General features: G+C 39.9%; 1 protein-coding gene across 4 annotated transcripts; it reads left to right on the forward strand.

Moving 5' to 3' along the window:
* Positions 1-657: 657 nt before the first annotated feature.
* Positions 658-14141, forward strand: LOC6631415 (phospholipid-transporting ATPase IF). 4 transcript variants are annotated; one of them, XM_070208721.1, is made up of 11 exons: positions 2161-2243; positions 2303-2732; positions 8894-9101; positions 9185-9310; positions 9372-9918; positions 10197-10611; positions 11002-11762; positions 11831-12333; positions 12397-13210; positions 13455-13781; positions 13842-14141. In XM_070208721.1, exons 2-11 carry the CDS (start codon positions 2697-2699, stop codon positions 14053-14055), a joined length of 3951 nt encoding a protein of 1316 aa, XP_070064822.1. In that variant the 5' UTR covers positions 2161-2243; positions 2303-2696; the 3' UTR covers positions 14056-14141. The 4 variants fall into 4 exon arrangements, with proteins under 4 accessions (XP_015026430.1, XP_070064822.1, XP_015026428.1 ...); XM_015170944.3 differs by lacking the exons at positions 2161-2243; positions 2303-2732 and adding an exon at positions 658-817; XM_015170942.3 differs by lacking the exon at positions 2161-2243 and having other exon boundaries at positions 2297-2732.
* The last annotated feature ends 848 nt before the right edge of the window (positions 14142-14989 follow it).

A 14989-nucleotide genomic window follows, 5' to 3' on the forward strand; every position in this document is an offset into this window, starting at 1 on the left:
AAGTATTGGACCAGTGTGCCCATGGCCGTGAGTCAAGTTTATGGGATGTATGGGCTTTTGTGTTCGCATGTCTGTATGTATGTCTGTGTATGATTCAATGCTTTAAGATAAGATACTGTTATCGACTTTATCTCTTCGGTTTGGTTCGAAACAAAAAGCTGGCGACAGTCGCTGGTTAAAAGAGAAGACTGTTAGGAATAAAAGCGTACGCTATTTGGGAGCGTCTACCTGGAAGGGCGTGTAGCTGGAGACGGGTGAGGTTACTCCCTGAATCTCAAATGTTATCTACAAAAGTTTCTTCGACATGCGCACACACATATATGCACATATATATATATATATGTTAATACGTATGTCATAAGTATGTCTGCGCTCTCTTAGATTGATGATCCAGAGAATGAAGTTGCCTCGACATAATAAATTTGTATGCAGCAATTTATTTGCAAACATTTGTTAATGCGTATATATATATATATGCATGTATGTATAATTATATATATATACTATAGGAATATATATATATTAATATTTGTGTGTGTATGGGGTTTGGTAAGCCCCTGCGTATGTGTAAGGCACATATCGTTGTGAGTACTATCGCTATCAACAATTCTTCGACAGTTTGCCGATAGATCAGTTTGCGCGTAGAAGGCTTCTCCTTCCTGTGTATGCTCGTGCATTTGAATACATATTTTGTTTTTGTTGTTAATACTCGTATTTAATTTGCATACACACTTTAAGGAACGGATTGCGACATATGTAGCTCGCTTCCAATTAAGCGCATACACTTCAGTCTTTAGAGAGCATTGTCAACAAAATGGTATGTTTACATATTGCCAACAATTACGTGTGCAGTACATAGAGGGTATCTATGCGTCAATACATATGTTGCATGCAGCATTTATTGAGATATATCTGAACGTGAGAGCGTAGCCTTATGGCCATTTGTTGTGAAATAGTTTTATTAAGCTTTGTTTATGGCGATTACGGAAATCGACTAGTGAAAAAAAATGGAAAAGAACGTTTTGTCTTTTTGTTTTGTGAAAAATGCATTTGTGGAATTCAAGCGTTGCTTAAACATAAGTATGTGTGACTTCTTTTTAATTGATAATTTATAAAAAAAAAAAAGAAGCTGGAATGGATGCATGGTGGATAAAATACATAAAACATATGTCAGGTTGGCTTAAAACTTTAAAGAGGTCTATGCAAAGTTAAAACATGAACAGAAACTGAATAACTTAACTAGCTTAACTCGTCTCTACACTGAATAGTCTGACGGCATTTCAAGAATATACCATATATATTTTTTACAGAATCGAACTCACTATCATATGCCTAATCAATCATCTACGGCTTACACGTAAATAACTAGACCTGTGCATTTTCCCAATTTGTACAAATGAATCATTCAATTTTCGATAGATAAATATAGAATAAAAATTGATGAATGCAATTATGAACAATTGATAAATTAATGAACAAGATATTCAGTAGCAGAATTAACAAAGTTGTTTAGATAACATTTACGTGTTGTCCAATTAAATCTACAAAACAAATTGTTTTTGTTGAAATCTTTTTTCCTTCTGTCTTTTTATTTTATTTTTTTTGTATTCTCCATAAAGTATGCTATATTAACTAAAGGTTGAACGCCTTGAACATTGACGAGCATCATAAAAGACTTTTTTGCAAACAGATATTGCCGTTTAACTCTCGTCATGAGCTCTTCCAGTTGTGAAATTCTAAATATACAATTTTAAGAGAACATTTCGGGTTCTAATGCACCTAGGCAGGTGCAATAGAAGTTGGTGCTCTAACCATTTCCATATTGATACCATGACATGCCCTAACCTATGCCGGGCACTTTAATAACTAATTGGGGGAGGGGTGTAGAGCATATGCATATGTATATATTGGGAATGCGGTTAATGATTGGGCATATTGGTAATAGGCGATATTTGTTGATCAATTCGTGGAACTAACGTTCCACGAGCAAGTGTATTAGTCAGCTGAGGCAGTAAAATACTGTTATAATCTTATCAGGCTTGACGGCGTTTTGTGTGTGCTGATATGGGAAAGCCTCTTGTCAAGAGCGCCGCGATTGACCCAAAAGAGAACAACTGTTCCATAGAGCGCCAACAGTTTTGGACTAGGCCACAATCGTCTAGGCTAGATTAGTGCGGATTCGTGGCAGGGTGCGTACTGGTCTAGTACCTCTTACAAGTCTTCGAGAATTGACAAGTTTTTTGGTTTGTGAAACGCAAGAAATAAATTTAAAGAAAATAAAACAATCAAGTGTCACTTTTAGTTTGGACTGATGAAAAACGCATACCCTGTTATCGCTGCCCCTTCGTGTGTTTCGCTCAATCGTCCCGGAACCAATTTGGGCGGCGCTCTTAGCTAGAATGTATGTGCTCTTCATTGAATACATGCTATCATAATCGCAAATACGCACCTGGCTCGCACCTCGCACCTAGATCGATTGCCAGTTGATATTAACGGTGACCGGCCGTATTCGGGTATTGCTTTCTAAAGGCACTATCGATAAGCACTCGGACCAATTCGAGGTAGACGCAGCTCTTTTGGAGCTATATAGAAGCTTTTCGGTAGTATGCGATTGTTGCGACTCCGAGGCACATTGTACTTAAACAATAAGAGCAAATACCACCAATTATATTAGACTTTGACTGGACTTGGAAAATATGGATAAGATGTTTTCCAAAATTCTTGCCAAGCGGGTGAGTTTTATAACTATATACATTTCTTTTATCATGACAACGATAACAAAACCAAAAAAAAAAAAAAAACGTTAAGTGTGCATGTTGTTTCTTATTTCAACTTAATTGAAAGTTAATTAATTCTTGTGCCAACTAAATGTGCTCAGCTCCCTATGATGACCCTGTTCATCAATTTTGGATATCAATTTTCTGTGCTTACGTCAAAAGTCAGTGAAATATTGCGATATCAGTAACTGTAAAATCTCTATCTAGTTCCATTATTATTATCTGCGTATTATCTGCCACCAAAAGTGCGCGTCGATATGACTATGACACATCCAAATGCCCATGTACTTCCATACATTCGCCCACTTGAGTTTATGTACTATTTTGGAACGTGCTTAACATAAGCTCTTACTAATGGATTTGACATATCTTATGTGCTTGTTATCACAACGGGCCGTTACGGCTTGACCTAGCCCGCCAATAAAATGCGAAATCGGTTCGACATTATTTCTATTCTAAAGTATTTGTTTATCAATTGGTAATGTCAATGTGCACTACACAAATTATATATATTCTTGATCAGAACGAAAGATGCGTTACTTATCATTTGCTTGATATCGATAAGACTCGATTTTGAGACTCGGCTTAGCTCAAACATCATAGAGCTGGAAACTCCATACTTGTAGGTTTCGTTATAGTATAGAATGTTTTGTTTCTCAGATACTTTTCCTTATTTCCACATTTTTCAATGTTCACATTGGCATTTAAACACATTTGGGTGCCATACTGATGCCCTGTAAATTTCAGCAAGATCGGGCCATAAACACGGAAGTTATTCAAGAATACATATCCCACGGTGTGTGCGTGTGTGTGCGTGTGTGTGTCTGCGTGTGTGTGCGTGTGTGTGAGATAATATGCTTGCGACTAAAGCACTCCAAGCCCTTCGGCTTAACTATGTTAGACGAGTTCAGCATGAGATTCAGTTAAGACAATTACAAAATATAAATTTTTGAAACAACGTCATATTCAAACCACAGATTTCCAGATAAAACGATATAAATATATACTATATACAAATCGTACAGTTTTTTATACCCTGAACCCATTAAAAATGAGTTTAAGGGTATATTGTATTTGTGCAAAATGCAAATGTATGTAACGGGCAGAAGCAAGCATCTCCGACCACATAAAGTATATATATTCTTGATCAGCATCAATAGCCGAGTCGATCTAGCCATGTCCGTCTGTCAGTCCGTCCGTCTGTCCGTATGTATGAACGCAAGGATCTCAGAACCTATAAGAGCTAGAGAGAAATTTTAGATGTAGGTGCTGCTAGTGCCTGCGCAGATCGAGTTTGTTTCCCATAATCGATAACGTACTCCGTTTCCGAGAAATCGATAAAAATCGTTATCGTTATCCTGTTTTTTGGGCAATTTTGGTAAATAATAAGAGCTAGAGTCACCAAACTTGACATATAGCTTCTAAAATAGAATATATATATGCATTTGATGTTGGAAGAAGAGGGTTCAGGGTATCCCCTAGTCGGGAGCTCCCGACTAGAACCTCTTACTTGTTTTTTTTTGTACTTGGCTTGAGATTTATTTTGCAAATTATGTATAAGTCGCATATAAGTAATAAGGAATCGTAAACACTTAACGTGGAAAATGTATGTTAGTAGCTGAAAAATGAGTAGAATCTTCTAGTTGAAACTTATAGTAGACTAGGCCGGACAAGGCCGACTAATTTCAGCTAGTATCTAGCAAAGGCAGATATATCTTTTGTGCCTTTAACAGACATTACTCTGGCCTTGGTTTGCGTGCGTTTTGGTTAAGCCGGGAATTTGGTTCACCATTTACATATACTTGTAGGCAATCGCATGCTCCCCTGGCCCAACCCTCCCGCGAATACCCATCAATTTCGGGCAGATACAAAATCGTTTAAATTGTCACAATTCATCCATGTACTCGACATACCTTCTCCGTCCAAGCTATTAGATAGTTATTCATTGCAAAAACCAGAAAGTGCATCTAACTTCGGCTAACCGAAAATTAAGAACTGCTTGTAGACATTTGCCTTATGAGACTTTGGTGAAGAAATCCTGGAAAATATATAATATAGTCTAACTAAATAAAAGCCGAGCTTGGTGAAGATATAATTTGACAAGCCAAAAAGTTGTTCATGCAAGAGGCTGCTCTTCGACCGATCGTTTCTTGGATATGATGCTCCGATCCGGCCTCAAAATGAAGCTTTAGTAAGCAAAGGAAGCTTCGCTCTGTGCGCTATTCAGTCAGTCGGTTAGGACAAACTCGTTCGTATTTCATATGTTCGTAAATTGAAAATATAATAATATATTTAAAATAAAAATATGCTCGGCGAACATCTTGAAGCCCCACATTTTATTCATGAAATTGAGCTTGAAACAAAAACCAACCTATTCGTCACTTTCCGCCAGGAAGTGAAGTGAAATTTGCGAAAAGTGTGCAACAGCTCGCAAAATGAATTTGAGCAAAGATGAATTCTAAGCCAAACAATGCGTAAACAATAAATTTGTTTCCGCGATTTTTCACACTAGTGGCTGGAATTTTCCAAGACTCTGTCGTATAAAGTAAAAATTTCTCAGCCTCTCAGGTCGTACGATCTTGCTTAGAGTACAATTTCTATTTGTTAAATTAGTTGAAAACTTGCACTAATTGTTAAATTTCAATTAAACACTTGTCATTGTCATTTGTTTTAAGTTCTCTGTGGTCATAGTTGCTCCAAAAGGCATGCAAACAGTAGTACAGATGCTCGTGGTCGCATTTATTTAAATATTTCAATTCAAATTCAATCAAATATCGACGAATTTGACGAACTGGTAAATTAAGCGTGCACTTTGAACTCATAACTAGAGAACACGAGCACTAGGTCTTTGCCGTACCGAATGCTCGGTAGCTCGCCAATAACTTTCAGCTTTTTACGAATATTGGCTCGTCAGCTGTACGAGCTGGAAGCTGGGAATGCCAATGGCAATGGCTATATGGGCACGGGTATGGATATGGGTGTGTGGGTATGGCTATGGGTATGGGTATGGCAGTGCCAGTGGCAATGCAGATCTAATTCTCAGTGTGAGAACGGCTTTTAAGTTGCGCACATCGCGGCGGGCAACTATCAATTTTATTTCATTTTCATCCATAGAATATAAGTACATGCGAGTGCATGTACCATAACTATATGTGTATATAGGCACTAGTGTACTCTTTACCGAAATATGGGAAACTCAGAAACGCGCACCGTCAACAACAAAAACAACAACAACAACAGCCTGACAATTGCCGATCGATGTACTGCAACAATTTTGACTGATTTATTGTGACAGAGTCAGTTGAGGGCAAACGAGATGTGCAATAAAAATCGACGATGTGTCTTTCGGTGTATCTATGTACATATAACAAGTGGAGAAGCATTCAAAATACATTGGATACAAACAACATATGAGTTTCTTCAGTTCTTTCGTCTCATTACGTGATGTCGACGTCATGCCCGTGTAAAAAAAAAAAAAAAAACACACACATATTCAAATCATGGATATATCTAACTGAAAGTCATGTAAATGTGAAAAGCAAATACCACGCACTCACATATATACTTATGTGCATAGAAGTATATATGGGTTCATATATCTGTATAGATATAGATAAACACATGTGCATACGTACTGAACTGTTCAATTGAAGTGTTAAAATTACCCACTTAACATCGTTTTAAGGTTATAGCTTTTAATGTGTGGAGAAAAAAAAAACAAAAAAATATAACAGAAAAAACTAAAAAAAAAAAAAAACAAAACAAATACAGTCATACAAGCTTACAGTCACACGTGCCTTGTTTGCAGATGTAAGAAATATATACATATATAACAAAGGCTATTAAAAACAACAACAACAACAACAAGAATATTAATAAGTAAAAAGAAAATAAACAATCTAGTTAATGGAAAATCATCAGGTGTTAGCCCAAAAATATGAATCGTTCAGATAAAATGTTAAGATCTTGATACAATCTGATCTTATTTGGCAATTCTCTCTCTTTCTGCCTTACTCTCTCTCTCTCTCTCTCTCTCGCTCCCTCTCTGGTGCTCTCTCTCGCCACTGAGCACAGAGCCCCTATAGAGAAGATGCACATGCACAAATTGTATATGATAAAGACGGTTGATCTGTTAATGAATGTCAGCCAGGTGTTAGACAATGAATTTCTTTGGCCATGACTATCTAAGCGGATTTCGACGCATTAATCATACGGTTACGTATCATACACCAAATTGGGCCGATCAGGAGCCGCAGTATTATCTAAAGGATACATTTGTTTGGAAACAGCGCAAGGTGCGTCACATATTTGTATATATTTACATATCTATATCAAAACTAACCAAGTTCAACACACAACAAGTTTCAGTATAAGCAAAATATTTCAAATATGAAAATGTCGCTAAAACCGAACCGAAACCGAAATACCATGGAATCAAGTACACACACATTGTTATGTATGTGTATTGATTAACCCTATTAACCCTCAACCAAGCGCAATGCTGTTGAAATTAAAAGATTGCCAGTCAGTGCTTTACTCTAAACAAATACACAAAGCATGTCTGTACAACTAATATAACCGTCCAAGCTTGTAACAACAATAACAATTCATATTGAATATATATATATATAGAATATAGAATATATATTCATATATAGACTAGAAATGAGTAGTATATCAGTCTAGAAGTACATCTTGAATTTTAGAAACTTTCGATTTTGTGCAAATTTGAATAAGATAAGTCGCTTGTTATATTCCTTTTTATGCATCTGTTGAGCGTTGTCCGAATACAGAATATATATTCTCAATCAATATCGTCCGGCGAGTCGATATCGTGAGTCGAGCAGATAGCGCCAAGTACGTCTGTTTGTTTCCATGTTTTTTATTCACGCGAATCCCATTCGATCTTCCGCCCGATGCGAGGGGCACATCCGTATAAACTACATAACCAAATATAACCTTTGACTACGGACTACGGCAGGGTATTCCGTAATGCTTCTTGTAATCAACACGAAGAAACTGAAAGAGTTCAAGCAAGGCTCATATGCGGGACGAAGCTCAGTCTTGAAGCTATCGTCATAAAAGCGCAGATAAATTGTCCGACTCTTTCGGAAAAGCTATATCATATAGTGGTCCGATTTAGCTCAGGTGTCGCACATGGCAAGTTTTGCATTAAATATCTTGAAAAATAACCAAAACTTTCAACACAGGAAATACATTTTCGCATGTTATTAAACTCAGTTATCAAATACTTTTCGCCATTCAAGTCGAAAGGATCTGTGCGTCATGATATATAAACTTCAGCTTATAGAAATTTCGTTTGGGTAAAATATTTTTTTTTGTTTTATTTTCGAAAACTCTCGATCAAAGCCTGTGAAATCAATATTGTTTTTTTTTTTTTTGCTATTTTATTTGACATTTAAATTTTAGACAATAATTGATTTGCTAAAGTCCTAGGTAGATGAGTTGAGTTGAGATGAAGATTTGGCTTAATTAAGTTGGATGCAGTCTTGTCTGCGTCGATTTCCATATTAACCAGGTTAAATTTAAAATATTTAGATTGATAATTTTGTGTTAGATCATCTATTGAGAAACCCTCTTTAAACCCACTTGGGTTAAGCCAATGACTTGGCAGTTCGCGAGGCTGGTTTTCCATAACCCTGAAACTCGGTTTAAGTTCTTGGTTCACTGCATAACTAAACTTTGCCCAAGTTCGTTCCGCCAAATATATATATTATGAGATAAGTTCCATATACTTAGTTCCATACACTTGCTTGATTGATCTAGCACTAAAATTCGGAAGAATTGGAGGATGATCCTATGTATGTGCAACACTTATGCAACATTCAACAAGAATACATTTATTTTGCCAAACTTCGGTGTTTGTTTAGTGTAAACGGGATAGCAGCAACAAATGTCATTGAACCATCGAGCCGGTTCGGTTCAAGCACGACTTGCAGCCCCGATTGAAACAATACAATTAATTGAATACTAATGACACGTTACACTAAATATAACTACTCGAGCTATAATATATAGTAAATGACATACCTAGAATAATAATGGTATAACACATAAATATTTGCTAAATGCGATTGTATTATTTGTTGTTTTAGGGTTCCAGAGTTAGTACAATAAATGACTGGCTACAAATACAAATTGGCGGCTCTGAGGATGTTAAAAAGAAAAAGCCATCGAATCAAAATCGCATTAAGTCCACAAAATACACATTGCTCACATTTCTGCCGCAGAATCTATTGGAACAGTTTCGACGCATAGCTAACTTTTATTTTCTAGTTATGACTATAATATCGCTATTAATTGGTAAGACCATTGGCAACATATATCTATAAATATATATATATATATATATATATATATGCATGTGTATTGTATATCGCCTACAGACAGTCCCGTTTCGCCAATGACTTCTCTGTTGCCTCTAGTCTTTGTTATCGCTGTGACAGCTGCGAAACAAGGCTATGAAGACATCCTGCGCTATAGAACTGATAATGTGGTTAACCGCTCACCGGGTAGGTATACAGAATTGGGGCAGGTGTGTATTCGAGACTGACCTTAACTCACGCCCTGCAGTTACCATCATAAAGAATGGCGCTGAGGCTATAATACAGTCACAGAATGTGGCCCCGGGTGATCTGATCGTTGTGGAGCGCGACTGCGATGTGCCCTGCGATTTGGTATTGCTGCGCTCAACCGATCCACATGGCAAATGCTTTATAACAACGGCCAATTTGGATGGTGAGTCGAATCTGAAGACGTTGATGGTGCCCAGAGAACTGCCGACTGTTCCGATCGAGGAGATGCACAAGCTGGGCGTTATCGAGTGCGAAAGTGCCGGCACCGATCTATATAGTTTTAATGGCAAGATCGAGCTGGCCGGCGGCGAGGGGCGCGTCCTGCCCCTCTCTGCCGAAAATGTGCTGCTCCGTGGATCGCGTGTAAAGAATACGGAGTGTGTCATCGGTTGTGCCATCTATACCGGAATGACCACCAAGCTGCAGCTGAACAGTCGTCTGACCCGCAACAAGAGCGCCTCGAGTGAAACCTATGTGAACAGATTTTTAATATTTATACTAATAGCTTTAATAGCCATAGTTACCTTGCTCTATTTCCTAAAACGGTGAGTACATTGCCAAGCTTAAACTAAAACTCATTAACTCAATATTTTTACGAGCTATGAAAGCAATTTATGTTTTCGATTCCCAGTGGGCACAAAGGTGTGTTTCCATGTTTCCGCGACAGAAAATAAAAGCCACAGCGCAATATCGAGAAATCCTTGATTTAGTAGACTATCTTTTATTATTTTGAATATTGAGTTTATGTTAATGCTGGCAGCTAAAAGTTAAGGTGCATCTGATTGCAAGTCTAATACGTGGCCTATAATAACCTCTCCTGCAGTTACAATGAGCTCTTTGTGATACCCAAGCTGACCTATCTGGGACCTGCAGCGGATGGCTATAGTGTGAAACAGTTTCTGCAGGACTATCTGTCATTTCTCATACTGTTCAACTATTTGATACCCATCTCGCTGTACGTGACCATTGAGCTGCAGCGCGTCATTGGCGGCTTCTTCATGGAATGGGATACGGAGCTCTATGAGAAGGAGACCGATCAGCAGTGCATCGTGAACACATCGAACTTGAACGAGGAGCTCGGACAGATCAACATACTCTTCTCCGACAAGACGGGCACACTCACCAAAAACGAAATGAACTTCCAACAGTGCTCGATTGCTGGCCACAAGTTTACCTATAAGAAGACTCGCCTGGAAGATGATGAGACCAAGGCACTGGTGGACATAAACAAGTTCAGCGTAAGCCAACAATAATATCACATACAAATTACAAATATTCCTAGAACAAGAATGGCGATATATGATGATATATGATGATATATGATATGGGGTTTTGGGGTTATTACCAGACCAGTTCTTGACATTCTGTTCTCGACTCGACTTTTGATACTGATCTGAATTATATAGAGTATATTAATGTGCCGAAGATGTTTGCTTCTACAGTTCTTATTCTTATCTTATTAAAATGAAATAATGTAAATATTGTCCAATTAGCTGAATATTTTCTACAATTTGAAAACGGAATTTTCGCCAAAAATTTAGAAAGTAAATCAAATGCAAAAATTGGAAAATATTTCAAATTTTTTTGATTATGCTTGATACGTTTTTTAAATCCGAACTCGCCAACAGATTGACCAGAAGGTGTTCTTCCAAGCGCTGGCCATTTGCCACACAGTGCAGGTGGCAACAAGCGCGCCGGCAGATGCCCCGGTGGCGGCCAATAAGAATGATAGCAACAAGTCGGGACCACCTGAAATGTACTCCATTACGGACATCACCGAGGAGAGTCACAATTCTAGTCAGCACAGCGAGCTCAATGTGAGCCATACGATTGACACAGCCATCTCGGTGCATCCGAATGGTGTTAATGCACCGGTTAGCTCATCGGATGTGAATCCCCTGCTGATTGGCGATGACAGCTACCAGGTGGAGCGACGCAAGCGGCCGCAGGTGGTCAAGCGTAGCCCGAACTTTGCCAGATCCAATAAGGTGCACAGTGCGGGCGTTGGTGATGCGACGGCGGGCAACACGACTGAGCAGAATGGTCACTCGATGGTTGTTGGCACGCCGCTGCAGAGTCAGAGTCCGCACATGGTGCGGCCCATATCGCTGCAATTCCAACGTTCCACCTCTGAGCGGGATCTGCCGCAGTTTGGTGAGGCGAACAGTGCGGCTGCCTTGGGTCACAGGCGCGCCCATTCATATGGCGCGCCCAATGCGTATCTGTCGCATCCCGTTGGGAATATGACGCCACCAGTGGGTGGACTCTTTCGCACCGCCAGCAGCACATCGCGTGAGTCCTATGCAGCGCCCACATTCACACGCCAGCCTACGATACTCATACGTGCCGAATCGCAGCGTCGAAAGAATGAAATCCAGCAAACATTATGGTATCTATTAGTTGCTCCTGTTGGCCCCAGTTGCGTCTGCTTCACATATTCATTTGCTTATCCCTTAGCTTGCTGGACTACCAGGCCTCCAGCCCGGACGAGAAGGCACTTGTGGAGGCCTGCGCCAATCTGGGCTTTGTCTATACGGGCGATGATGGCGAGGTGCTGCGCGTGCGCATTGTGCCGCCGCATCTGGACTATAAGCGACCCATCAACAGCAATAAGCCCAAGGAGGATTGCTTCTATCGTCTGCACGTGCTGGAGTTTACCTCCGATCGCAAGCGTATGAGCGTAATTGTGCGCGATGAGGCTGGCAAGAAGTGGATCTATACCAAGGGCGCCGAGAGCTATGTATTTCCGCTATGTGCAAACAGCTCGGCGTTGATGGTGACCAAAACGGATAACCATATCAGCGACTTTGCTCGCTTGGGTCTCCGCACCCTGGCCATAGCCAGGCGGGAGATCACTGAAACGGAGTATCAGGAATTCATCAGTGCCTTGGCCCAGGCGAACAGCTCACTGGAAAATCGAAAGCAACTTTGCGAGGAATGCTATTCAAAGATTGAAAGCGGTAAGTGGACAATATTGAATAGCAAATGCAATGCCCAACGCTCTATTCGCCATTTCTTTGCAGACCTGGATCTGCTGGGCGCAACAGCTGTGGAGGATGCACTGCAGGATGATGTGGCCGACACGCTCGTATCCCTGCAGGCAGCTGGCATCAAGATTTGGGTGCTCACTGGTGACAAGGTGGAAACGGCACTGAACATTGCTCTGTCCTGTGGCCACATACCACCCGATGCCAAGAAGTATATTATACTCGAGTGCAAGAGCCGCGACGATCTGCTAATCCACTTGAATGTGCTCGAGCGCGAAATTGTCTTTGGGATCGGCCAAGAGTGTGCGCTGCTCATCGATGGCAAGAGCCTGGCCGTCGCTCTGGCCGAAGCACCCAAGGAGTTTCGCGACGTTGCCGTTAAGTGCACGGCCGTGCTCTGCTGTCGGCTCAGTCCCCTGCAGAAGAGCGAGGTGGTGGCGCTTATCAAGTCCTCCAATGAGAACTATAACACGGCCTCCATTGGGGATGGCGCCAACGATGTGTCCATGATCCAGGAGGCGCATGTCGGCATCGGTATTATGGGACGCGAGGGCCGTCAGGCGGCGCGCTGTGCCGACTTTGCCTTTGCCAAATTTTGCATGCTGAAGCGTTTGCTTCTGGTCCATGGTCATTATCACAGCGTGCGTCTATCGTTCCTGGTGCTCTACTTCTTCTACAAGAACATTGTGTTCATGGGCATCATGTTTCTATTTCAATTCCACACGCTCTTCTCCTCATCCTCTGTCTACGATTCTCTGTTCCTGACCCTCTACAATGTGATCTACACGTCGCTGCCCATTCTCTTCATATCTCTAACCGAGAAACCCTACACCGAGGAGACCCTTATGCAGTAAGTATCAATCTTTAGTAATGCCCATTTTAAGAAGATGACTTGATATAGTTAGCCTGCAAATGTTAGGAAACACAAAAGTTACAAAAGAATATGTGCTTTGGCTATCGAAGTATTTGCGGCAGCTAGCTTAAATTTCAAGAATTAATTACAGAATATATACAGATTTAACTGGAGACTTGCAATACTCCAGTTTGTTGCTTTATCCTTGCATTAACCAATTAATCTCTATGCGCTCGTGCAGAACTCCGAAACTGTATAGGAAAAACACGGATAATAAGCAACTTCACTGGCCCTACTTCCTAATGTGGACCGTATTTGCGGTTTACCATGCGCTGATAATCTTCTATTTTGCGTACTGCATATTCTCCTTCAATAATGTCATACTGAATGGAGGCCAGACGGCGGCATTTTCCTGCTTTGGCACGCTGCTCATCTGGGGCGTGGTGATCATAGTGAACCTTAAGCTCTGGCTGGAGTCCATGTATCTATCCTATTGGTATATTGCGACCATAGTATTATCGATACTTGCATTTATGGTTACGACCGTCATCTACAATGTCATCAATTTGTAAGTTCTCATATCCCTTTGTTCGGGTGCTAAAATCTATAGCTATATCTTAATACGCAGGGACTACGATACGGATATTTACTGGGCATACAACAATCTCTTGGCCTCCCTGCCAGTCTGGCTGTACATCCTTTTGACGATTGTGGCCTGTCTATTGCCTGATTTCACATTGCGAATGCTGAAGAGAGCGTTGAAAATCAAGGGCTTCAGCATTTTTCCCGGTAAACAGCGAAAACGTGAAATGCGCAAAAAGTTCGAGTCGACCTATTTATAATACTTAGTATTAGGCCATAATTTTTATACGGTTTATTTATTTATTTTTTTTCTTATACCTATGTACATATAGTTTTTTTTTTTTTTTTTTGCTTATAAGTAAAGTCGATTGTTTGTTAAAAATAGAAGTTATGCTGTTTTATTTTGCTTCTAGAACCAGAAAATGTCGACTAGCCAGCGGACACAAATAATAAATGATAATGAGAATCTCTTTTGAGCAAATCAGGGGCGGTACTAGAATTTAATTTAGATATATGAATAGGCTATATTTGTATGCACATATTTATTTATGCGTTTCACAGTCACGATAAGAACGCCCTGTAATACGCTGGCTCGAGTAATTGTGGTTTCAACTTCGAAGCATATATGCCCAGGCACCCATATTATATATATCTTTTTCGATCAGAAAGAAGTGCTATATATAACATTAATTTGCGTGTTTGTAAATACATTAATATCTTTAATTGTTTTCATTAGTTGGCTCAAAAGTTTTGTAAGAGTGAACATTGTTTATCCGAGCTGCTGTCAAAGCTCATGTTAGTTTACAAGTACTTCAAGTACTACTTCTGCAATTGTGACATCAGCACAAAATACTTACAATTGATAACACCGCAGGCGAAATAAGGTGTTTGATAACAAACAATATTGTGTGCTGCCACAAGCTTACACACATTTTTAAAATTAACTGAAGGATAAACCGCCTGGTAAACGTAACAACGCGAGCAAACAAATAGAAGTTGCCCGAAATGTCAATTGGTTTCTCGACTAAGATTTTAACTAATTGGCGCATACATTTTTTGGTTGCCTTAAAATTATTATACTCCAGCTCGTGCAGGGTGATTGCGTTTCGGCATCGACCCAGCCCGGTTTTATTGTTATCTTTTGTGGTGCTGCCTTTGTTGTGATACTGCTAACTGTTGCAATGCCAAAATATT

The sequence above is a fragment of the Drosophila virilis genome, chromosome X, assembly GCF_030788295.1.
Source record: "Drosophila virilis strain 15010-1051.87 chromosome X, Dvir_AGI_RSII-ME, whole genome shotgun sequence".
Taxonomy (NCBI): Eukaryota; Metazoa; Arthropoda; class Insecta; order Diptera; family Drosophilidae; genus Drosophila; species Drosophila virilis.